The sequence below is a fragment of the Eufriesea mexicana genome, unplaced genomic scaffold, assembly GCF_001483705.2.
Source record: "Eufriesea mexicana isolate 0111107269 unplaced genomic scaffold, ASM148370v2 scaffold4744748132, whole genome shotgun sequence".
In the NCBI taxonomy this organism is placed as follows: domain Eukaryota; kingdom Metazoa; phylum Arthropoda; class Insecta; order Hymenoptera; family Apidae; genus Eufriesea; species Eufriesea mexicana.
In genome coordinates this window covers 174,339-201,140 of record NW_016907911.1, presented here as the reverse complement: position 1 = coordinate 201,140, position 26,802 = coordinate 174,339, and the positions used below count along the sequence as shown (strand labels likewise).

The 26,802-nt window shown below is 53.9% G+C and overlaps 1 protein-coding gene across 1 annotated transcript; it reads left to right on the top strand.

Moving 5' to 3' along the window:
- Positions 1 to 20,004: 20,004 nt before the first annotated feature.
- On the top strand, positions 20,005 to 26,169 carry LOC108545250 (homeobox protein Nkx-3.2). Its single transcript, XM_017896776.1, has 2 exons — positions 20,005 to 20,887; positions 25,271 to 26,169. Exons 1-2 carry the CDS (start codon positions 20,005 to 20,007, stop codon positions 26,128 to 26,130), a joined length of 1,743 nt encoding a protein of 580 aa, XP_017752265.1. The 3' UTR covers positions 26,131 to 26,169.
- Positions 26,170 to 26,802: the final 633 nt, after the last annotated feature.

Genomic DNA, 26,802 nt, shown 5'->3' with positions numbered 1-26,802 from the left:
ATCCGGCAATTGTCGCGTTATACACCCTCACACCCCTTTTCGCTGCACCAGCTCGTTCTCCACACCCCACATCTCTCGGGCTGCGTCGTTCTCTGAATACGATCCCGTAGAAAATGTACATCCGCGACATGATCAGGCTTTAGTTTCCACGCCCAGCGGTGGCTCTCGTTCGCCGGAGATATTCGCTTGACGAAACACGTCCGCAGCCCCCGTTCGCAACTTCCATCGTCGTCTCCACCACCTATTCCACCCCGCGTCCCTATAGGACGCGCCGCGCGGACACGTTCGAGAAAAATAATTACCTATAAATCCACAGCGACGAATTCCACGCTTTTCACCGGTTCCGCGCGTAGCTTACGCTTTTTGTCCGTCGCGCCAGCCATTGTCTGCCATTCCCAACGTAGCCTTCCAGCGTGCTCGATTGTCTTTGATCGGGGAACCGAGCAAGACATTTTTTCCGCATCCGCGGGATAAATTTTACCACCTTTTCCTTCCATTATTTCCCCTCTTCTTCTCTCTCTCCCGTTCCCATGACGTGGAATTCGCCTACGTTTCACCCCCTACCACCCGTCTTTTTTTTAAATCGCTCGTTCGTAATCGGGGAACAGTAGATTTGCAGACGTAATGGGACGCTTAATCCTCGATCCGTCGGTCTGTCAGTGAAGCCTGAGGTTGTTCGCTGAGAAAAATATCGCAGGAGGCGAGAAGCTGCGGCAGACAGTCTGTCTGCGGAAGACCCGGTCGAGTTAATTTCATCCAGATGTTCAAGAGCCTTCGAACGGTTCGTTGACTTTTCCGCGCGAAGCATCGGCATCGTCGGCCCTTCTAATGGCCTCCTGGATGTCCTTGTCGACGAAGCCGAGACGATACGCCACGAACGGAACGGAACGGAACGGGTCGGGCCCGTGCTCCGTGTCGGATTATTTTCCTCGTCGCGAGCTGCGCCAGCCGGATGCGGAGGGACTTCCGAGCGGAAAACTAGGTGTTACGAAGTAATTTCGCTCGGCACGCCGGCGGGGTCGGCGCGATACGCGCGCTCATTCAGCGATAATTATGTCATTTACCGACTACGCCGCCGCTCGACTGCGCCGCGTTACGGAAATTACGAGTCTCGCGTGCGGCAATATTATTCTAATTATGGAGGCTGCCGTTTCAAATTGCGAAAGTAACGCTCTATTTATGCCGCCATCGTGGCGCGCGTCGCCCCGAGATGGAAACACGTAAATCGGCCGAATAGTCGCGCGGAATTTCGAGCGGAAGCTTGAAATTAATCGCCGATTCAAAGCGAGTCGATCCGAAATTTCTTCGAAAAATCTCGAAACACCCGACGTGGATCTAAATTGCTGGAAATTACGAGTCTAGTCTATCTAGGTAGATAATTAATCTGCGAGAGCTGGCGCGTTAGGCGTCCACTCGAGCCTATCCGATTATCGAATGCATTAAAGTCGACGCATCTAGCTCCGGCGTCGCTTAACTTGGCGTTAAGAAGATTAAGGGGCTGTCTCCGGTGGAAGGTGTCGGCGTCCAAGCGCGGTGAAAGCCGAATCGGAGTCGTACACACGTAAAATTGGTAAAAGCCGTCTGGCTGGCTGCGGAGGATCTCGCGACCCATCGAAGACGACAAACGACGGCGATGGAAAAAGAGGGCCGACCGGTATATAGATAGCTCCTTCCGGAGCGGCAGCACCGCGAGCACGTCGGTCTCTCCAGGAAGGGGTGGTGTCGCGAACGGGGGGTGGTAGGTCGAGACCGAGGATCGGCCCCCCGGGTAAGAGTGGCGAGATCGGAGGCGGCGTGAAGGGGGAAAGGAAGCACTTAAAGAATTATCCGAACTCGCAGGAGGGATGGGATTCCTCGCAAGCACGTGCAGCCTTTCCCAGGCCAACACCTAATACCTACTAATACCGTGCCGTGTATCTATCTACCCTTTTACCGCTCTGACGCGAGTCCTACGAGGCCAGGACTACGGAAAGAGTAAGTAGGGTCGTGTTTATAAGTGGATACCTACGTAGTGGCGGGCTGCGGAGCACCCCCGACGACCGAAAGGTCGACCCGGATCTCCGAATCCCGGACCGTTCGAGATCCAGGCCCACGAGATACACCTTCTCGTGGGAGCATAGGCTGGTGACCGATAAAAAATACTTTTCGATGTCTTTGGCTTCCTCCTTGGCCCCGGTGGTCAACCCGTGCACCCTCTGCAAAGTCTCCCGTGTATATATATATACCCCCTGTCCCGGATCGCTCGACGAGCAGGCTAGTCCTCTTCTCCCAAGTCCGTTCATCTGTTATGCAGATTAAATCCTCCAGCTGTCCGCTCCTTTCATTTGTCAAACGTTATTCCGATTCCTTTGCATCTCGTCGCCGAGGGTTCCGAGAACCGTCTACTAATTTCCCAATTTTTCTCGATCGAGTCCCGAAGCAGGGGGCGGGGGTGGTGGTAAACAGGAGTTAAGCTACGTAACACGTGTCGCCGTAGAGTCGTAGAATAAATCCCTGCGGCTGGTGCTCAGTGGCAGACCACTGGTCTAGTAGCAGGCCCGTCGAAATTCGTCGGCCGGCTAATTGTCTGGCTTTTTCCCGCCGCTGCGAGATCTCGCGGCGAGTTTTTCGACGGACGTGGTCGTCTCGGAGAGGGACAAGCGAGCAGAGGGACGAGCGTCGAGCGGCGCACGTGTTGCCAACGCATTCTCCGACAAATTGACTTCAGACCTCGACGCGGTCCGCGGTCGTCCCTCTCTGCCCTCCTGTCTCTTCGCCGTGGCTCGACGACGTCGTGGTACCCTCTGAAAACGATCCTCTCTTCTCCCGACTCGACCCACACCGCTCTGGTCCGTGCTCACGACGACGCCTTTATTATTAGCCGCGGCGAAGCTAGTTAACCGAGTTAGTTAAGTGAGAATTATTATTTAGCTCTCCCGCCCCGACACCCCGGCCTCCCTCGTGCCACTCCCTACCGCGCTCTGTCCCCACATCCTCGACGCCGTCGTCGTCGTCGTCGTCGTCGTCGTCTTCATCCTCCTCCTCCTGGGCTGAATGGAAAGGCGAGCCCGTCGAGAGCGGTGTCAAGCTGAATGCCGCGTAGTGGAAACACGTATATACCAGCGAACCGCGTCCCACTCATCGTCGCGGTTGTCGTCGCCGCTTCGTCTTCTCCACTCGCCGTCTTATTTGTCCAGGAGGACCGAGGTGTCGAGCACTTTACGATTTCCGACTACTTTTCCATGCCGTTTCTTTCGTTCAGCGTCTACCCGCCGCGCTCGCTCGTAGAATCAGCTGCTCCTTTACCGTAGTCGTAGCACGCGGCGAATATTTAGGGGTATTTACAGCTAGAACCACCGCGGAGGTTAGAGGAGGGAGGCTAGGGCGCGTGTTGGTTTTAGTAGCATGTTCGGGGATTAATGGCGTGGCAATGAACGTGCTTGAGCTCGCGAGGCGAATTTTAATTGCGCGGGTAAACCGTGAGACAACTGGGAAATATCGTGCACATCTGTTGGTAAGTCACTAGACATTTACTAGTTTGGAATAAAATGCCTGCGCCGGGTGGGAATATAAATAATTAACATCGTCTAGCCATCCACCGGTGTATATTATTTCTTCCAGCATCCTACCGCGACCACCGACCTATTCCGTTTCACCTACCGTCTTACTTTTCCGTCGTCCAACGCCATTCACACGCAATTAAGTGCCCTCCCTCGAATCGCGTCATCCCCCAGTGCATCTACTTACCAGATCAGCTGAGAGTTTCTCACAGTTCACTAGCCTCCCTTTTTATCTATGCCGTTCCCGACCTTTCCTCCCGATCCGCCTTCCCCGCAAACGATCTCGACCGCTTCTCGTGGATCCGGCGATCCAGCGGGAATAACAGGCGGCTGGAATGAAAAATCGAATGGAAGAAAGCTGTAAAACCAGCGGATCCCTCGCGATCGTTCGCTATCCTCTAAACGCCGGGTCGCTCGTAACTCTTAAATCGAACGTAACACGCTTTCAATGACTCGAGCTTGCCGGTACCCCTCTATCCTGAATCGCTAGGATCCTGACCAGTCACGGTTCATCGAGGATCACCCGCCACTTTAGGAGTATACGCGGATAAGTCGGCTCCGGGGAATCCGGCAGGATCCTATCCTGAAACCGATGGACCGGTCGCGGGGGTGGCGGCGGGGGCGGGAAACGGAGGACAGAGGGAGCGGAAATCGAGGCGGAAGCAGTCGATGCTCTTATCTGTCTACGGAACGTCGTAACGATTACCCGGTCGGTCCGTGTATAGCTACACGATGGAGGGTCTCCTTCTGCTCGAGTTCTCGGGTCCAGGGGTCAGGATACGTTCGCCAGTTTAGAGATATTTTGCGCCGGCGGTAGAACCGTTCCCCGACGGGATGGGACTGCCTCTTAATTAGCTCTTAAGCGAAAGGCAATTTGTACGCGGATATAAGCCGAAGTACAAACTTCTCTGGTAGCGGTGTCTTAAGCGTTTACGTAAAGTTTGAATCGCGACCGTAGCAGCCGGCCGAAGAAAGATCGTTACCGCGGAGAATCCGTGACCTCTCGGTTCAGTTGCTCCCGAGTCGCGATAGCCTTTGTTCCCTCGAATGTTTGGAAGAAACCGTGGCGAATCCGCGCCCGTAATTCAGAGGTCTCACAGACGAGTGCGAAGATGGCTGCTAACGAGTATCGGTTATACGCCGATGGACGCCGAAAAGAGGGATTTTTCTTCGCCCCGTACGAAGGGCAGCTTGATATTTTCCAAAGAACGCGTTCGGACGCGCCGGATTCACGGCGATCGATTTAAAATGAAAAAAAAGGGAAAAAAAATAGGAGGAAAGGGGGAAAAAAGAGGAACGAGGAACCCGACGGAAAATCCGCGAGATACAGCGGCGAATAAAATCGGACGAGCGAAAAGCGAACGGATAAATTACCGGGCGAGATTGCGTGGAATGAAAACAGGCAATAAAGATATCGGGCCCGGTGAAAAGGGGATGATACACTCGGAGCGGCGCGACGGGGGTTGCGTCGGGCTGGAATCGAGCGCGGCGGGGAAAGGAATTTTCGCATTCATACGAAACGTCGTTGTGATAAAAAAATTCGTGCTCTGGGTAGGTTCTCGCCGGGCGCGATGATGCGAATAGAGGCGAGCCCGTAGAGCGAGCCTCATATCGTATTAATAGGCAATCCGGACAGCAGAGGGGTGTCATAAACTCAAACCCCTAATACTCGCCTAAACTACCTCGGTTAAATAATGGAATCCCTATTCCCACCCGCTCGCCGCCGCCTCCTCTGCCTCCGCAATTTCTCTCTCTCCGCCGCTATTCCCTCGTTCCTCACCTACTACAGAAACTACCGGGGGCTTTGTACTTCTCGTTGCGGCTTCCGCCGCGGCGACGAGAATATCCGTGCGCCACCGAGATATCGTGTAGCGCCGCGACGATCATCGTCGCGCAAATTAGTTGCCAATGCGCGATTATTCGCGACCGACACGCCTGGATTCCGATCGTCTTCCTTAGTTAGGATGCTCCGCAGTCGAATATCCTCCATTGTATACCTGTGTCACGGGAATCGCTCGTTTCTCACTCGCATTCTCACCCTCCTGTTCTATTATACTTTATTCCTCGACTTCGCGTCACTCTCTTCCCTCGTGTTGGTTACGAAGGTGTTCAACGAGACTCCGTGTGGTTTAGGGTATTCGGGGTGATGGCAGAGTCTCGATCGAGTAGACTAATAACCCTCGTAAACGAGCACGGGGCCATTTAATCTAGCACGGATAGCGGCGCAGCTTGACGACGAGCCTGAATACGAGAAACGTGAGGCAGGCCGCGGAGGCGAGAATACGCCCTAAATTTGGCAGGCAATGGGCCCCGAAATTCCAGAACGCGACACGGTCCGCGGCAAATGATCCGGCGTATTTCCCCGAAAAGTTGGCCAACAGATGCGACGACGATGAACGCGTGGAGTACCTTTTACTACGCCAATGGAAACACCCGGAGGAGCCACAATAGTCGGCATGTTAACAAACGCCCCGGGAATTTATAACGTATTAGCGAGCAATTTCGAGCGGCGCATTAGGTCCGGCGTCCCCATCGAGAGAACAACCCCGCGCGTTCGGCTCCCTTCGGCGAGTCGATCGCCGATCGTTTTCTAATTTGCCGAGCAAACACTCGCGCCGAAACCGAATAGGTTAGCCGGGGCACAATCGCGGAGCCAGCGAAGAGAGGCTCGCCTGGGCGGAAGGGGGTTGCGTCCGCAGAGAAGAGGGCGGAGGAGGAAGGGACGAAGCGGCCAAAGTAAGTACCGGCAAACGACCTACCCTGCCTCTGGTCCAACAGTGTCCCGCTAGTTCTCCCTCGTTTGTACGCATCTGTGCGTGTAGGAGTGACCGATACACGCGCATCAGGAGCAAACGATCGCGGTACCCCTGAAGATGGCCGTGTGTGCCCTACGCTGCCAGGGGTTTCCGCGGCGCGGAAGGTTGCGGGTCCACTGGAACAGGTCGACGTCGCTCGTAGACGTTCTCTCCTAGTGTACGCGTGTATAGGCCCCACTGCACCCCGGGTAACAGAAGGCAGATCTCTCCCGGGAGACTCGACGCTTGTTTGCGCTGCTTATCATCAGTTCCCATTAATATTAAACCGCATTCAACGAACGAAGCCCGCCCCACGGCGGTCGGCCGATGTGTACATAGGTATAACCGGCGCGTACATACATACACGGTCGAGTTTACATATATTAAACGCGTGTGCGCACCCCGCCGCACCTTTCTCTCGTCGTCGTGGTTCGCGTCCGTGAAAACGATCGCGCGCACACCGGCGAGCAGCGTGTAGGAGCGATTACTCGTCCGTGAAGTCACGAGCGTTCGCGCTCGCTCGTGCGCGCGCGTGGTACACGGAACCGCGCTGTCCACGCCGGAAGCCGCGCGCGTTACGAGCGATCGAGCGACGAAATAGCCGAGGGTGGGTGTAGCCGATGCGCCGTTTCGAGGCGAGCGTGTGCACGCCGCCGCGGGGTGCACGCGGTGCTCAATTTTCACCCTTTGTTTAATCGCCGACCTAGGAGTCGACTACATTAATTTAATACCCACGCGTGCGCGCGCCGCCCCGTTTGTTCCCGTAAAGGGGTGACTGTCTTAGTTTCGGCCGGTCGGGGGTGGTAACATTGGCTTCGAGCGTTTCTGAGCGCGTGACCGATCACGGAGCACCTGCACCCCCTCGTCAGTGGCCCGCCATTCACTCGGTTGTTGCTTCGCCAAAGCGTCCAGGGCGCTTTTATCGGCGACGGAATTAAGTTTCGCTGAGAGAGAGGGGGAAGAGGAGGAATTCTTGAACGCTTTTTAAAAATATCGCTCGAAGCAGAGCGTGAACGGGACACCTCGTGCGCAATTGTGGGGCGCGTGGGTGGATGAACCGATCCGATGAATGAATACTCTGCTTCAAAATGGCGATTAAATCTTTAGCTTCGTAGCAAAAATAATCGATGGCATTTTGGTATAGAGAAGCAATAATTCGATGATTTTATGATTGAATTATCACACGCTTCATCTAAGTACGTGATTCCGTTAGTTACTATAGGTACACATGCTTACAGGCACACATTGTCGTTTTTCTTTAATTTGTATTTAATCGATGTAAAATGTATTTAATCCTTTCGCTACGATAGTTGTCGTTGTAAAGTTTCTCCCGTAGAACGAAGAGAAACGTGTCAAACATGGAAACGTTACGATCGTGCTGTCTTTATCATTCTTGCGGTCCTTTCACGCGAATCTTTCGAAGAAATAAATTAAAGGAAAAAAACTGACCATCGCAATAGAGCTTGCAATTCTTTGCCAAGAGAGCTAAGAGGGGAACGGTAGCACTTGCCTTAATTCTTGACTCAATTTTTGTGGCCGGTGACTATAGTCTCCTGTTGTGTGTAGATAGCGTCTCGTGGCAGGTGACTATAGTCACCCGTAGTAACGATAGGGTTAATAGATCGTTCAAATATTTATTCCCGGAAACAGTGTAAATTCAACCAACCTGCAATTGGTATTGGGAAATAGTAATTCGAAGATTTTACGAGATCACGCACTCAGATGGAGTTACTATCCGTTGTTACTGTAAGTACCCATGCTTGCACGCACGCGGTGTCGTTTCTCTTTTATTTAACATACACGCGCTATTTTCTGAGAATGTAAAATGTATTTAATAGACCGTTCAAATATTTATTCTCGGAAAGAGCGTAAATTCAACCAGCGTGCAATGTGTTAATACGCGAGGATAGTTATACACGCCTCACACTCGGCGTTAGAGTTGGAAACAGGCAGCAACCGAGAGTCATCTCTCGAGTTGAAATATGTAATTCGTGATCAAGATTTCGCACGATTCTCCGATATTCTTTCCTCGATCGTTAAACTTGAACTTGGAGTATCAGACGAACGACGTTTGACGAGATGCAGCAAAGCTTCTTTCTAGCTACCCGATTCGGGAAATTAATTTTCGAGCGATTATGACAGAGCGTCCGAGTTGTGGTCGGGGAAAAAATAGGAGCAGCAGAATCCGTGGATCTCGTCTAAAATAAGACGAGTCCGAGTGCCGGAGCGGAATCTCTGGCTGGAAACGCGTAATAGAAGCCGAGAGGCCGGAGGGTCGGACGTCTCACTCGTCGGCAACAGTGGGCGGAACTGTGATCGCTTAGAGGCCAAAGGACGATTCAATTAGAATCGACCAGAGCAATCCTGTACTCCAACTGGTCCCATTGACCGTCCTCTCTCTGTCTCTCCACCGGGATGCCGTGTTACCCCATTTGATCGACCTCTCTTCGCGATTAAAGCGTTGGCAGAGATTTGCTCTCGGGGAAAAAAGGCTGGTCCGGATAATGACGGAAATGCGCGGCGCTTTGTACAACCTCTTAACGTTCCTCTACTCGGCAACTTCATAAACTCGATCCACCGATATCCGAGAATAATCCTAGATGAATAATTCACCGTGCTCCCCTAACCGATTCGCGATCTACGCTTGGATCTGTTATACCGTCGTTCCGGCGAGTGTTTCGCTACTATTTCCGCGATTTCATGCCCTTAAACGTTCCATGGCCCCGCGGTGCGTGCCGATTACCGCGTAAAAGCGCGTAAAATCGACGACCGGTTGCCGCCCTCCAATGACCGAGCAGTAAAAATCCCCCTAGCGTTTAACGAAACCGGGCCGGCTGGCTGGGTCGTGAATAAAAACGAGAGAGGCCTCGGCAGAGCCGGCCACGAGCCTCGTTTTTCCATCATGCGATCGAAACGCTTATTTCCGGAACGTCTTAGGTCGCTGACAAAATCACGGCCTTCGTTTTATCGCTTCGAACGTATATTCGTTTGCGACCGTGGTCGACGACATGGGCGGCTCGCAGCGCGGGGAATGGTTTATTCGGTGCAAGGGAACAGACACCGGTCGGGTTATTAAGGTTATTATGAAGTGGATTGTTTGTTCAGGGCGCTTAAGCTTTATATAGACTCGCTGGACTTTCTACGATGCGGTATTAATCGTTCCTACGGATTAAAAAGCTCGCCGGGTGAAGAGCGTGGAATAAATCATCTTGCCTGTAATATACACGAGAAATTGTGCACCATTTTCCGATATTAAGTATCGTTGTGGAAATGAGAAGCTAGATAAGGGTTGATTTGAAAGTATCGTAGCTTGGATTTGTGGTCCATCTTAACACTTTGACTACCAAGCTCAGGGAGCCGCGATAAAATTTCCCTTGCTCTTAGAATATAATGATGAATCATCAAACAATGTAGCAAAGAAAAAAAAAATGGTGGGAGTTATTAGTGTTTCCTGTTCGGAGTCTCTGTTCAAAAAATGGTTGGAATAAAACAAATATAAATTGAAAAATTTGGTATCGAAAGATTCGGGTGCCCACTATAGACCCACTGAGGAGGCAAGCGCCTGTCACTGATAACCACCATGGCAATCAACGTGTTAATATTAAACCTGTCATGATCAAACTGACCAAATAGTCTTGCAAATAATGTTTCAAAATCGTCGTTTCATTTTCTTCTTCTTGATGAATTTACTGTTAATATATATTACAGACGTACAACGGGATAGGTATTTCATATTTTTATCGTTCAAAAATGGTTATATCGTAAATAATTAGTGAACGATTAGTAATAAAAGTCTCGTCTCTGATTCTTTATCTACAATCTCGGTTCGTCCATACGCCTGTTGATAATCGCGCATCATCATCGGAACTGGTACTCCTACGCAACGTAAACGTCAATACCGACAACGTGGAGCGACGAAGAAAAAGGGAATGGAGTGGACGAAACTCGTTAAAGACGATAGAATTTAAGACGTTTGTGGAAATTGCACCGTCCATCTCCTTTTTCGCGTTCGACGAGGCGGATGAAAAAGCAGGGTGGCTGCGATGCATCGGTCACTGTCAAAAAATCAGCGGCACGGTCGCGGAATCTCTCGGAAGGATCGTGCGCGGAGAAAAAGCGGAAGGACGGACACGGGTGCCGGGAATTTCTGCTCGATCGGTTTCACCGTGGCCCGTCCGTCTCCTTACTGGCCGCGGCTGCACGCGTACGGATGGGGTGACATCTCATTAGGGAGACAAATTGCTTCACCTCTCGACTCTCTGTATAACCAGCCCCACTTTCTCTCTCTCCCTTTCTCTCTCCATACCCGCCCTACAGCACCGAGACAAGAGCTCGACGCTGCTCTCTCTATAAATAGATACTAACCACTTTCCCCTGGCCCCGGTGTGACGCGCGTGGAACGCGTTCAGAATGCGCAGAACGCGTGCGCTCACCGGGACCGGTGGATCTATCGGGACCCCCGGCCCCATCGACTGCGGATCTACCCTCGATCGACGCGCTGCTGGACTTTACGCGTTGTATACATCCGGTTACCGTGCGGGAAAGACGGGAGACACAGGAAGGACGAGGTGGAATGGAATGGCGCGCAGAAAGAAGCCGATGGGAGGTGAAAAAGAGAGAAAGACGCGCAGAGGGGAGATGACGGAGGCTGCGGCTGGTAGCCGGCGGCGGCGTGGAAATGTATTAGGGCTCGCATAGCTAAACTAATTGGTTAAATCTGTTGGGCCGCATAACTGGGAGGCTAATTGGGTGATTTCCTGACAAATTATATCCACCCCGACGACTACGCCTACTCGGTAGCGGGACCGTTTGTCACTTGACACTTTGAAGAGGCGAACGTCCAACGTGGAGGAGGATCGAACGAACGAACGCGGCGGAACCCGTGGGGTGGCGAGGATAAGGCGGTGGAGAAGTAGATGATGGCGGTGGTGGGATCGGGCAAGACAGAACTGTCCGGGTATATTCGCGCCGGGCTTGACGCGGACTTATAGACTCGTTCGTTTACATTGCCACGGCGTGTACGCGTATTCGCGTTTTTGTCCCGTCCTTTCTCGCCCGTTTTCCCTCGATCCGCGCGAGAGGATCGGCGAACGCGTGCGTCCCTGACGCCGCAGCAGCGGCCATGGTCTCGCGAGCAACGGAATTATTTTTACTAACGAGCCGCGATGGGCCGCGGCCGTAAGTTTCGCGCGAAATTGCCACCGACCGCGTCGTTAATACGCGTACAGTCGTTAAGAATTCAGACGTCTCCGGCGTCGCGGCGTTCCGCGCGGCGCGTCTCTGAGACGCGCGGACGAATTGGAAGTTACGAGACGCGCGGAGTGGCCTTTGTGCGTACTCCGCGACCGACCTTTTTCCGTCACCGACCGTGTCGACTTTCCGTCCCACGTGCACCCGCGCTTCGCCCCTGGTTCTCCTTTTCCTCTGATGAATTAAAATCGAGTTAGAGCGTCGGCAGATTTCACGGGACGACAGGGTGACGTTTAAGAGAGTCGGAAGCGGCGCGTGGATTTAAGTAAACCCTCGCGATTAATACCCGTATCTCTAGCACGCCGCGGCCATTTGTTTATTAAACGAATGATCGTAGGAGGTCTCTTGATGGGAGTTAGTTTGTACAAGATGTTCAACGGCGGTATCATAGTTTACATCGTTAAATAATAGCTCCCACTGTCTCGTTATAAACTCGGCATCATTTTCCACGTTCGAGTCGCGCCAGGCAACTATTTACAAAGCTGCAACCGCAAAAATAGCCCGCGCTCGGGCAAACGAATCCGCTCGCACGGGTTTACGCATTATACCTCGAGAGTAACTATCTCTATCAAACGTTTCTGCCCTTTGTGTTCCTCCTGTTGTCCCGTTTAATAGCGGCCGCTATACGTCTTTAAGAAGCGAAATAAACGACCGTGCCCGTGTTTGATCTACCAGCGCGCATAACTCTCCATGTACGATCTCGCCGAGACGGCCTAAGGAGGATCGAGGTGTAATTCGCGGCAAATGGCACATCGCCCGGAAATTCATAGCTGTCGGCTTGTTTAACCACGCGCTGTTCCGCTCCCGTGCAGATCACGAGAGTGTGTACCTCCGGTTTGCGAGCGGTTTCTCGCGAGAAACGTGCAAAGTGGCCGGCTAATCGAGCGCCGTTCGAATTTTGGCGACGATTCCCGGCTAATCGGCCATATTATCGGGCCTGCTCGCCACGCGACCGGATATTTATGCCTGCGCCTCTCGAGCAGACGCACAAGCCTAACTGGCCCTCGATAAATCGCTTTAACGACCGATTCGCCGGATTTCGAAATATCGTCGTATCTCACGGATGATTGACCGGCAAATCTTGTCTCGGCTCCAGGAGAACGTTAAGGTTTACCCAGGGGTGGCTTTGATGGTTCACTCTCAGCGTTGCTCCGACTATAATTGGGTTTACTCCTAATCGATTCTTATTATTTCCACGCCAACTCCGTCGAGTTATTTTTGCTATCTTTGCAAACCTTAACGTTGATCGAGTTAACCATTTACCAATCGAGTCGCGTGCTTCTGTCGTAATTACCGTTCCTACCTCGTCAGGTCTGACACTGACACGTGTATTGCGAACCGACGACGACGAGCGAATCGCTATATACAAGTATATCCCGATTTTTTGATAACTTTCGATGATCGGTATTAAATCTGTGCAAAGTCGAAGTAGAGCTAGGAAATTGTCTCTTTTCTCGCAGCAGGGCGTACGTTGCTATTTTTGGAAATCTACCCTTAACATTGATCGCGATAGTCAATTACCAATTAACTCGTACAGCTCGCGTGCTTCTGCCGTAATTACCGTTCTTATTTCGAACATATGTACTCCGAACTGAAAACGAGTAAATAATTCCAAGTATTATAAATTCCATGATCGGTATTATATTTAAGCAAAATCGAAGTATAGCTAGGAAATTGTCTTTCTTCTATCAGAGCAAAGTATTGTTTAAATATTTCAGGAAGACGAAGAAGGTATCTCTGACAAGATCTCACTCTGCGAAGATAATTTTCGGAATTTTATACTCCGAGTAAAAATCGTTATCTCGTTTGCGAGACTATCGATGCCGAGCGATTAAGAAATCCCTAGGCAGGGAATTAAAGAATTCTTTCGGCACGTTTGACGGGGTACGCGGTCCATTGGCCGCGAATTAAGTCTCGATCAGGGGTACCGGTTCCGCGGCCGATCCGGGTCTCGCATGGCTCGATCTGCTGGGTGCGTAAAGACACGCTCTCGTCCCGTTTAGCCCGGCAAGTGGATCAGATCGCAGTTAGGGAACGCAAAGGAGGGAATCTTTTAATTTGACGCACCATAAAGCACGCCTAGCCGGTTTCCATGGGATCCCCGCGTCTCGCCGATGGTGTGACAGTTGGTACCTACATTGTATATGATATGGTGCGCGGCCCCCATGGGAGGTCACGGGTGACACCGTAGCGTGTCGTATCGCTGCAATAATAACGCGTAAGCGATACCCAAGCCTGCTTCCCCCGCGCCTAATGCGATATATTATATATGTACCGGCGACCCTTTTACCAGCCGTTCACCATTCGAGCACGAGGCGTCGCGTAATCACCTCCTTTGGGCCCTATTCGCCGCTTCGCACGCGCGTCCTTTGGAAATCGTCGTCCTGCTGCTTGACGTCGAATTATCCGGAAAGCTGTGTCGTCATTAGGTCCATTATGATCCCCGTTACGGGCATTGTTCCCGTTCCGCTTGCTACGCGGCCGCTGGAGCAGCTTCGAGCTGGCCAAGACGCGATGGGATGGCGTGAATTGTCGCAAGCCTGTCCCGGATACGCCTAATCCCGTCGGCCATTCGGGATTCCAATGGAATCTCGAGGATCGACGTCCTCTAGGATACTCGGAATCTAAGATTCCTTCGCGTCGTCGAGGATCGTGCAAAATTTTCCAAGGGATCCTCTGGTTCGAGGGTGGTCGAGGGTGAGAACGTGACGCGATTCTTGCGGGCGCGTTTTCAATTAGTTTCGCGTTTCTACGCGGTAATAACGCGAGCGCCGATACGCGGTAATAATCGTTGAAAACGAGCTTTATTAAACAAAGGGGGGCTTAGTAATTAACGTCAATCGATGCTCAATAGTCTATAGAAAATGTTAATTGTGAACCGGTAATCGCCAACAATTAACGTTTACGCGATTACGCATTAAAAGTCAGCTCATTGTGCCGGCAGATTGCGAGCGCGGACATAATGACGCTGTTAGAGTACGCGCGGGTTGAAAAAGTGTCCGGGGGAGGAGGGGGGGTTGAAAAGCTTCTCGCCCGGCTTTTCCCCCGCTGGTCCCTCTGCTTCGCCCGTTTTACGCGGCTTCTTCTCGTTTTTCCCCTCTGGCCGAGCCTCTTCAAAAGGAACGCGAAACGTCAGCGGAGAACTATGCTTCTAATTAAGAGGATAATTACCTCGTAGAAGAAGTCCCATCGGAAATAGAGCAGCTAGCTTGCGAGTATCTTAACGCGGTTGTCGCTAAGGTTACTGAAGTATAACGATCATACATCATTCTGTTCGCCGCGAACCTAATTTCCGCTCGTGTCACGCGTAATTTCATCTACTTTTTCAAGGCTTCCCCGATCTCTAATTAGGGGTAAACGATCAATCACTCGCCTCTGGAATGAATCAAACTGGAACATTCTTAATGAGACATGCATCACGGATCGTGTAGCCGATACGATCCCATTAGGTTCGTTTACCATTTGCGAACGGTGGTGCCGGCTAAAGCGTTAAGTATCCATTTGCACGATTGATTCCGTCGTTTCGAACGGGCAAGAAAATTCATTCGTCGAACGAACCGCGAGAATAAATCGCTCGTTATCGCGATACAGATAATCGAGTAATTCGGTATTGCTCGAATTCGAATCGCGCGGCATTTTCGAGGGAAAAATCATTTTTCGATTTTCGAAGTGGTTCCGCGCGATCGAAACGGCCGGTGGAGGCTCGGAAAGCAGTCCCCGAGGAAGGGTGGAAATTCGCTGTCCTCGCGGCAGGAAATCGAATCGATTAACATGCCGGCTAACGAGCTGTCGATCAAGTCGACCAGCCCGATTCGCGGGCCCTCGCAAGCCTGTGTCCTTCTTACCGAGCGGACGGGCACGAAGAAAGCTGCGGCCATTGTATCGATACCTGGAAAACGAGTGCGGGTAAACAGACCGCGGATGAACGCCGGAGAACCGAGGAATATTCCAGTCATGCGTCACGGGGTTAAGGAGAGGGCGTGCTGGCCGCATTGATTTACGTAGAAGAGGACAGGACGTCGAGAGGGAAGGCCTGGAGAGGGCCAAGAGGGGTGGGACACGCGCGAAGAGAGAACGAGAGGAACAGGTAGAGAGAAAGGGAGTCGCAGAATCCGAAGCCACGTAATCGGAATAGTCGATTCCATCCCCCTTACCTCTGCAGCCGGCTCCGTTTCTCTCTTCCTTCTCCTCCTCCATGTCAGATCCATCCTCTGCTCGGGTCCTCCCTTCGCCAGGAGGCTGTCTCCCTTTCCTGCACCCCCTTGGTCGCGTGGATACGTGGTCGAACCACCGCGAGGATACCGTATAATTATCGGATGCCAGGTAACTCGAACGCTCTCGGCCGGTTTTAATTGGCCAATTATCGTGGCGCGAATAGAAGTGGTGCCGTCGGTCCAGATAGGCGTGAAACTTTTGGGGTGGCCGGCGTACAACGAGCGACAACACAGCGCGACTTTCCTCTCTGACGAGTATCTTTTGGCATCGTTGGCCCTGCTAGGGGCTAGCTCGCAGGGAAGATCGAGGCCGACGCTATACGTTTTCGTTCTCCGCGCGCACGTATGTGCACACGTACACGTACGAGTACGGATGCCCGTGACGGGATAGAGCGACGTGCGTGTGCGTGTGTGGACGCGAGCGAACCGTGGATCGGGATCAGAATCGGGAGCACGAACGGGCGCAAATTGGTCACGGCTGGTCTGTTCGATCTCCGTTTCAAACTACCCCCTTCGTCCCCCTACGGTTCCACCTTCCATCGCCCCTTCTCGCTTTCACCTATCGTCTCTTATTCTATATTTACGTCTTTCTCTGCCGACTCGTCCTCCGGTATCGTCCCGTCTTTGTCCCCGCTCACCCACTCTCTATCGATCTATCCTGCTCTAGCACCCGCGCACCCTATCGCACCCTCTCGCTCCGCTCCTCCTTTTGCCGGTCTAGCCGTCTATCTATCCACCTAGCTTGCTCCTCGACTCGTGCACCGTTTCAGAACTATTAGGAACGCTCGCCTAAACCCACATCGCTTTGCCAGGTAGGGTAATCCCGGGACGCAGTGTGCTCACCTGCGACCTCGCGACCCCCTCGCCGCACGTCCCGTGCTTAACAACCTGTTCATTCTTTTCGCTGGCCGAACGAACCATCATCGGGATGATAAAACGAGCTTGAAAGTCGCACGTCGAGCGTGACGCTATTCTCTGCAGCTTACACAAGCTCTCTTTGTGTTTCTCCATTTGTCGCGTAAGGAAGCTCTCGTGACGGGAGACGCTTAAAAGGAGCAACAGCGAACGAAGCAGCAGCGGGCACGTGCGGAATGGCGAGCAGCGGCCGCTGCTCGGCTACATTGTCGGTGTAAATTTTTAATTAAGCTTTGGTGGCCGACTGCAAATTGAGCTGCAGCCGGCGCGCCGGCATTCAATGCAGTAAATGCACCGTGCACGCCGTACGTGTCATTTACGAATTAAATTAATTTGTTAGTTCTTATGCGGTGGCCGGGCGAGCCGGGCCGAAATAAATTTACGATAATGCTCATTAGCCGGGCGCGGCGAGCGCCGCGCGAAAATTAGTCCGGCCGCCAACTACCAGCCCCTGGAAAACCATTGCCCGCCGTGCCAGCGCCGTTCCAGCGCCCCGGCGCCGAAAGCGATGCGATTACGCGATTCCCGCTGCGCCTCCAACATCTGTACGACCCAAGTAAAACTCGACCGATAAAGCGTAGGATTATAAATATTTCATCTGCTTCGTTATGCTATCGATTCGCGGCGCGAGTGCCAACCCACGGCCTATTATTACAGCTTATTAACGAAGGATCGGCTTTTCAGCCGCTCAACTCGCGTTTCAGAGTACTCGCGAGTGTACTCCGAACGTTTAACCTCCTCGATACGGAACGATCGTAATTGCCCGTCACCCGATTTCCAGCGAGCGCTCTCTTTCCCGTGTTTGTTCGATGAATTAAGGTTCACGGATCTTCGTTTAGAATTCTTCCGAGTTCGTTCGGGGAATGGCGTCCAGAAAGCGTGCAGCTGATTCGGTCATTGGGAAATTCGTAAACGTATTACTCCTGCGGGATTGGAACAGGATCTTCGGAGTCGAAGACGTCGTCTTGGTTCGGCGATCGATATCGGATTCTCGGAGATTACGCAATTTTGATGGAAACGGATCGGACGCGGACGGTCCCCCGGGTGGGTTAATTGGACCCTTAGCTCCGTTTGCGTAACTTTTCCGTCGTCGTCGATCAAGCTATTAATACGACGGATCACGACCGGATCTCTCTTGATCGGTCATCGAATGATCCACGCCGATCAGCTCGGTAGAGAAGCTTCCGCGTGTCTCGCCAATTTCGTGGAAAGAATCGATCATCGCTGGCAGAGCAGCGGCGTCAATCTCGTCGAACGATTGGGCCCGAGCTAATTCGACGATGATCGGAGGGAAGCTTCGAACGCGAACGGCAAACAAGGCAGGACGAACAGTGCGGCAAATCGGCGGGGAAAGAAGATGAAAAATCGCGACGCGAGGGTAGCGAGAAAGACAGAAAGCGAAAGCGAGAGAGAGAGAAAGAGAGAGAGAGAGAGAGAGAGAGAGGGGGTGTACAGAGGACAAAGCAGGAGAGGGTGATTGGAGGAGAGGTAGGGCTCGGTATTGCAGGCTCATCCGCCGGTTACGTTCGATTGGCTGGCAGGGCGGTAGGCCAGCAATTACCTAAATGGTCGGGTAAACAATATCCGTGCGCCGAGTTAAGAGCGGCGGCGGTAGCAGCAACAGCACCAGCACTACCAGCACCGGGAACGGCAACAGTAGCAGCGGCAGCAGTAGCAGGTTCCTTTATCCGTCGGTCGGTCGGTCGACCGGTCGGTCGGCTAGCCAACCGTATAGTATTGGTCCTGGTTTGCTCTCGCCTCCACCCTCGGCCAAAGGGAACCATCGACGATGGACGAAGGAGCGAAAGAGAAAGGAAAAGAGAATCTCCGTGGACGTATATACGTGTACGTGTATACGTGCACATACGTCTCTGGCTGTTCGTGTGCACGGATATACGTAGAGAAGCAGAGAGAGAGAGAGAGAGAGAGAGAGAGTCAGAGATACCCACCATAGCCAGCACGATTATACTCCCGGCACGATTACTGTACACAACGATCCTGGAGGCGCACCACGCGCCCCGCCCCCGCCGGCGAACACACCAAGATCATCGACAAACCCGGCAGCGTTTCACGATCACGAATACCGGGAGCGAGTAGAGCGTGCAACTCCTCCACACATCCTCCGGGAAACGTTGAACGATGGCAACGTGCGTGGAGGGAAAAGCGTTCCTCCATCGACAGCGTCGTCGGCGGCGGCGGCGGCGGCGGCGGCGGCGGTGGTGGTTAAATCAAAGACAAACCACTTTAGCCGGTCGGATCGCGGAACGGGCGGAGAGTGGGGTGAGAGTGGGCCGGATAGAACGGCAGGGAGGGAGGAAAGGTAGACTCTGTGTGTACATACCCGAGTATCTGGCGAAAGCTCGCTCGTGGGGCCGCGAAACGTCTGCACGCGGCTCCGTTTCGTGTTCGTGCCGCGTCCATTCAGTCCCGATGCCGATGTCTGAGTACGTCTTGGTGATCGTGTTCGTCCGCGCGCACGCGAACCCACACACGAACGCCGCGGATCGCCCTGACACCCACCACGAACAAGGGGTAGCACGTGTGTGCGCGCAACCCCCGCGAACGCAGACGTGCACGCCCCTAGAACGACGCCGCGGCTCTCTGGTAAGCCAGCAGGGGTTGGACACGCCCATTCGGGGCGGAACGACACCCCACCAGAGGGTTCGCAGCTTTCCGCTGCGACTACGTTCCTACGACGGTTCTTCGCTACTAATAATACGCCGATATACCACCTATTCAGCCACCATGGCTCTACGTGGAAGTCCCGAGAGCAGCTTTTACGGGACGCGCGCGGCTTCTGCCTACCAAAGACACTGCTAATCGCGCGACCGACCACGCTGATCGCTTGGATCTCCGGCGCCACGATTTCTCGCTTCCGCCCTTCGTCGCTCGCACGTCGCGCGTCGTTCCTCGCCCTCGTCGTCGTCGTCGTCGTCGTCGTCGTCGTCGTGCGCGGAACAGTTCGGTGAACAAACTCGAGGCGTGACAATCAGGATCACCTGATCGGGACCATATATATCTGTGTTTCTTCGAGGAGCAATCTCGGAAAATCGGGTGTGGAGGTTCGAGGATCAGTGCGATGAACCGGTAAGCAAGCCGGGATGTGATGATTCTGTACACGGATCTGTCATCGATGTGAGTGATGTCTCGCGGAATCGGGGTGTCAGCCCGCGACGCTGATTGAGCAACGACGCGAGTGTGCAGGAGATTCGGCGCCGGAGAAGTGTTATCCAGCAACGGTACGGCATGGAGGATCGAGAGGTGAGGTAAAGAGGTGTAACCGCGAGGGTTATGTGGAGGATGCAGGAAGGCAGGACCGTGTCGCCTTTAGGACCGGTCGTCCTACCGCGGGAGGAAGCGGATATGCGTGCCGGGCTGTCGCTGCCGCCTCAAGAAAGGAGGCACGTGTTGCTCCACGTACGCACCAGCGAGCCTTTTGTACGCTACGACAACGTGCGTCAACAGCACTCGCCGTCGACCTCGCCGATCCTGCGGCCCGTCGACAGGGACCAGTTCCATTGCGAGATGGACGCGCCGTCGACCAAGGAGAAGAGGATAGACGCCGAGGTCGACGAGGAAGAGGAGCAGGACGAGGAGGAGGAGGAGGACGGGGATCACGAGAGAAACGCCTCGACCAGGAGGAACATCGTCGAGGACGAGGAGGAGGACGAGGAGCAGGAGGAAGAGGAGGAGGAAGTGCATCCTGGGAGTAGAAACGGCAACTACCAGGAGGACGAGGAAGTCGAGGTGGACGTTTGCCGAGACGAGGTGGACGAGAGCAACCCCAGTAGCCCCGTAGACCTGACCGCGCCTTCGTCCAGGGGTGCCGGGTCCGATCAGTTCCTTAACCCGTTCGCGAACAGAGGCGTGCATCCTTTCTCGTGTGTTCAGACCGGTGGACAAACCGCTGGCCACGGGACTCCTGTGTACATATCCGCTCACGCCGCCGCTGCTTCCACGGGGATGACCGTATGCACTTCCGAGAACGCGGCTCGAACCACCGGCACGTCCATCGGCAGCATCACCACGACCGCCAGCACCGTGCAGGCCAACAAACGGTGCTTGGCCTTCTCGGTGGAGAATATCTTGGACCCCAACAAGTTCACCGGCGGCCGCGTCGTGCACAGTCGCGTTCAGCACCGACGACATCGGCGGGCCGACAGCGTCCACGAAGGTGATTAGTCCTGGTGGATATTTCCTGGTTTTATTCCAGCCCCGCGAGCCAAGGAATAACGCTTTCGTTCATCCGTCCACCATTTTACAGCGAGGCTAATTTTTCGAGAATTTTGAAAATTCAAACGCGTCGTTTAATCGGCGATACGAGGAAGCTGTCAATCGGTTCTACGTATTTCCAGGGATTGATAGATTCGAGTCGGACCCGGCGTTAATTTTCGCCAACTTCAGTGGAAGAAGCCGGTCCACCACAGACGCGATTTAGCATCGCGCTCGGGCATGAATTTCACGCGAAAACGCCGTCGCGGCCTATTAATCCGGCGAATCTGTCGCGTTCGAGTGACTCGCAAAAGTCTCCTAATCCCGTGGGCTTTTTCTCCGCGAGGCTGCGGCTCGCATGTTTATTGCTTCCTCCTTACTCGCGCGGGGCTTCCTCGCTCGTAACCGTTCGCCAAAACACGGCCCAGCGTTCGCTCCTTTTTTCTCTGTGGAACATATGGGCCTCGTCTCCCGCGTGATCCCATGATCTTGAACGTGATTTTTTCGTCTTCGGAGCCGGTGCATCTCTGCCTCTCCGAGCAGCCTCGTGGCTCCTGCTGTCTCGCTTCTTCCTCGTTCTAACTTTAGACGCTAGAAGGATGGCTTGTTCCCCGTGCGTCGTGCAATTTCGCTCGTTTCAGAGTTATTTGCGTGTACGGGGATTCCGACAAAAGTGATGATGTAGACGCGTTACTGGGAACACGGGAACCAGACCGGCCGAACGTCGTCGTTAATGCCTCTTCTAATGCCATTCCAGCGCCACTCGTTTTCCCCCCCGTTCGTTCGTTTTCCACTCGTTTCCTAATCGGTCACGCAGCGAGGGTAAACACCTGCGTCGAACTTGATTTTCCGTTCCACGGAGTCTATCCGGTTTATTAAAATCGCTGGCCGCGAAGCGATCTAATCCGAAGATCGGGCATCTGCCGCGGAGGGCTTATCAGCCCTCGGTGATCGAATCGGCGCGCGCGGCATCCCAATTTCACAGTTGACTTTCGAATTTAATGGAGTCTGGCGGACAGATAAGAGGAAGAAGCCGGGCGCCGATAACGGGAACAGAGGAACCGACCGACGAAGGGGGTGAAACGACGTAGAAACAGAGGAAAGGAACCCGACGCGGGTCGACGAGGGGGTGGCCGTAGACCCGGAGAGGGGGTTCGCGAGGGTGGCCTGTCGGAGCGTGACAAATTGCTCCGCTAATCTGCGTTAACCAGTCCTTGAACCCCATCATTATCGTCCCTTTATCCCGCTACGGGACACTGGCTGCAAACGAAATCAACCGACGCTGTCGACCGATGCGTCTTCGATCTTCGGGAATGGAAAAAGATGTCGGGATGGACGAGCGACGGACAGGGGGTTGCGACGGGGGGTGAAAGGAGGAGAGATATAGCTTCTCGAAGGATCGATCGCGTCGATGAAATCGGGATTACGCGATTCTCGGGTCATCCATCTTCCAGGGTGGTCAGGGCGCCCATTAAAAGTGCATCAAAGCCAGCCGGCCGATCGGTGAAATCCGTTTCGACTGCTGCTAGCGGCGAACGGTGCCCGCCCCCACGGCAAATCCGGCGACGGAATAATATCGTCGGTTGTTATGATAATCGCGCAGCATCGCGGCGTATCGCGTCGCATCGCGCCAAGCCGCCCAGAAAATTGGCTCTTCTGCATCATAATGACTTCTCTCTCTCCCTCTGCCTCGTCGCCCCACGTTTCGTCCCCCCTTTCGCGCGCGCCGCCGATCGTCACAGGAGGATCTCATCCCCCCAGACCCGCCGATTCGAAATCTCGGATTTTCCGCTAGATTTCTGCAAAAAATTCTAATTACCTCTGGCCAACACGCAGGCGTACACCGTTAAACGCTCCTTTCCGTGTCTTTCCTATCGGCACCGAGCAGATGATATCTCCGGCGCTCGTTAAGGGAAGGATTCCGGCACTGCGCGGACCAGGCATTGTTCCGGGCCACGGACGCGTGGCATTGTTCCCGGTTCGCGAAATAATATGATAATTGCCCGTATTTTCTTGCCGCGTTCTCCCGCGATAACGGCAACGCGCGTGCAATTTGTGGGCACTCTAAAGAATACCGGGCCTATCTTCGGAAGATAGAATTCGAAAGATCCGCTCGCTGGACAATGGAGCGTGACGCAGAGGACTCGTTTAACACGCTAGATAATTAGACTGCAGTCGAGGCGAGGAATCGCAGCGAGGCCCCGTGTTTAGATCACCGCTGGTAAAAGCAATTTCGTCCCCCTATTGGATCAATCACCGCCACCACGATATTTCCACCCCGTAGTTTTAGACACGTGACCATATGTCTCCGCGTTTATCTTTACGACACCTATGTACCGAGAATCGGCACGATTATTCAACTCTCCGCCGTCTATAATTGGCAGTCGAAACGCAAACATTGGCCGCGTTCGATCGGATCGATCGCGATCAATTTCGTCGTTTATCTTTCCCGGTTATTGCTGGCCGGGGTTCGCGACGATCCTCGGCTTCCATCCAAGAGACACGTTTCGTCCTCTTCGTCAACGTTGTCCGAGGGTTGCTCGCGTACTCCCGCGTACTCGCTGTCAAACGCTGTCATTGTGCTTAATGAGGAAAACCGAAATAAGTGCTCCTGACTGTGCCGCTGTCCCATGTGTACCCTTACCGTACCCCCTAGGGAGACTCAACCCCCGATCGGTTCTCCCGTGATCGTGCCTAACGAAGAATATCTAAACGAGATAAATGGTTGCAGCGATGGCAGTGTCGCTATGAAACGTCGATAAACGCGATAAGGGAACTCGTGGATGCGTGCGAGGTTAATTTCCCGAGACGCTTTATAGCCGATGATCGACCCGATCGTCGGAGACAATGGAGACAATGGATAACTGGATCGAAACGGAGCTGAAAAATTCACAGTTCTAGCCAGAGAACGAGTTAACCCGCGAACACGGCTGGTCAGCGTGGAAAACTCAGCAGCAGCTGGTGGCTAGAGACGACCGGTGAAAAGAGACGATCGGGGAACAATATAAATTACGCAATTGAATTAGACGCAATCAATCGGCACACGCGTGTACGGTAAAAGAGAGAGAGAGAGAGAGAAGGGGAGAGTATGTAGCCTGCGGCTTACGGTGTGGAGCTGAGAGATACGAGGACGCTGGCGGAAATAGGCAAAGAAAGAGGAAGCGGAGGAAGAAGAGAGAGGTGGTAGCCGGTCGGCGGCCTGTACGACGGGGCAAGAACGATCGCGCGTTAACGAGATACAAATCCCATTACGGCGTAAACCTTCTCGATCCGTCGCCCCCTACGGACTTCCAACCCCCAGGCACAGTGCTAGGCTACGGGCTATGGGCCACGAGCCACGCCAATTCGGATAAAGTTCCAGAGTTTCTCTCTCTCTCTCTCTCTCTCTGTCTCGCGATCCTCGTCTCCTCTTTTTCCTTCGCTCTCGTGTCTTCCTCTCCACCGATGCTCCTGTCCTCTCCTTCCGTCTCTTTCAATCCCGCCACACCGCCACCCTCTCTCTTTCTGTCTCTGGTTTTATCCGGAAACCTATCCCACCCCCTCTCCGGCCTCCAGGGGCGCCCCAGCCTCCACGGACCAGAGCCAGGGAATATCTGTCCCCGGGACATCTGCGTGCTGATTGAATCTCCAATCTCCTCTCTCATTGAGCGAACGATTGGCCGCTCTTTCTCTTTCCATCGTTCCAGGCGGCCGGCTGGCCGGTTCCTCTCTCCCGGTTTCGCGCGTTTCAATCGTTTGTCGGCTGGTGAGGTCGGTTGGTTGGTCGGTCGGTCGGTCGGTCGGTCCCGATGGCTGACCCATCGTCGGAATATCTTGCGGAGTACCTTTTCGCGATTACGGTGTCTCGGGCAAACAGAAATTAAATTAAACGCGGCCCGATATGCGGGCCAGCTTTTGCGGCCGCGCCGACGACACGCTCGTTAAACTGATTGCCGTGGAACGTTCCACGCGCGCGTTTCCAGCCCCCCGTCACTGCGGTCTCGCGCTCGCGGTGACAGGCTAAAGGGTTCCACCGTGCGCCAAGGGGAGAGTGCGATTTCGTTCTACTCGCCCGGGATATTTTCCGACGACTACGCGTCGGGATGGTCGTTTTCGTTTTCCCGTGTAACGCAGCGTCGAATTCGAACGCCAGCGTCGCGACGTGTCTTCCGCTAGGGTGTCTGGACTGCTAGGGCAGGGTGCGAAACACAGCGGTCGGGGTCGCGTTACCGCTTTGTCATAGGTAAACCGACACCCGCGGCGCAATTTTATCCCCCGTCGCGTAATCAATTTTCGTCACGCAACACCGTATCGCTTTCCTTGCCACGGTAATCCTCTGATCCTCTGCTGTTATTACTATTTTCAGATGGCGACTCGCGGGGCGAGTTCGCCTGCGGCAGCGGCCAGGAGGACGAAGAGGGCACACCGGACACGGGGATGGAGGACATGGACGAGGACCCGGACGAAGAGGACGAAGACGAGGACGTGGAGATGAGGGTGACGGACCAGGAGTCCTCGAACGCTGGCCGGGAGAGCAGTACCGCCGCCGCGAGCAACGTTCCCTCGTCGAACTGCAAGAAACGACAGTCCTCCTCCTCCTCCTCGTCGTCCAGCAGCGTCCAGGCCCAGGGTTGTCAGGGCCAGAACCAAACCGGCCAGAACGGCACCAGTGGTGGCGGTGGCACAGGCGGCAAACCCAGAAGAGCCAGGACGGCGTTCACGTACGAACAACTGGTCGCCCTGGAGAATAAGTTCAAGACCACCAGATACCTGTCGGTCTGCGAACGCCTGAACCTGGCTCTGTCCCTCTCCTTGACGGAGACCCAGGTCAAGATCTGGTTCCAGAACCGTCGAACCAAATGGAAGAAGCAGAATCCCGGGCTAGACGTGAACAGTCCCACGGTGCCCACCACGCCGCCTCATCCTCCGCCTTACGCGCCAGCCTTCCTCTTCGCCACGCATCCTCATCAGCACCCGCTGCCACACTCGCACACGCACCCTCACCCACACGCCCACGTCCATCATCCGCCGCCCGTGCCGCCGCCGCCACCTGGCTATTATCACCCTGCCGCGCCACCTTATCCTCCGACAGGGCCGACGTTCTTCGGTCATCACCTGTCCGCCACCCCCGCCACGGCGTCCGGCCCACCGCCCACCTCCACGCCATCCTCCACGGGCCTGGCCCTGTCGACGCATCCACATCCGCACACGCATCCGCACGCGTAGCGAACTCGACAATCCATCGCGCGGACGTCGTCTTCGCCTTCGTAGTCGTCGAGGTGCTGCCCGATTCGACGGAGAGAAGTGCAGAGAGAAAGAGAGAGAGAGAGAGAGAGAGAGAGAGTACGACTGGTATGAAAGAGATCATTGTTATATATGTTTCTGAAAATCGATCGCGTCGCGACGCTTTCTGCAGGTGGATATCTCGATCGATCAGCGATGCCTCGATAGTAGACCAATCCCTATCTACCCGCTCATCCTCCACGATGTCAGTGAAACGTGCAATATTTTCTGATTAACTTTTACAATTTTCCAATTTCCCTTTTCCGTTCGTGAAAATCCTTTTATCGTACTGCCGAGATTCCCCGAGATCGAGGTAGGACTTGAAACGTCAAACGCGACGTACTACGTTTAATTATCGGTATCTCGTGAACTCGATATCGTCTCTTCGAGTCTAAACCGTGTCACATTCGGTCTGGTTTTAATCGCAAGCGTCTCACCACCGTGTCTTCGTGTCGTTCCACAAAACACGGTAGTTTAAATTTCCCGGGACTCGTCGGGTCGGGTCAGTTTGGAAGAATGGCGTCTATTATCGAGGCAGGAATGCGTCTACTATCGAGGCACCGTGGTAACGAGTTCGGATTGGGGGTGAAGGAACGGGGATTGGCGACTGGAGCT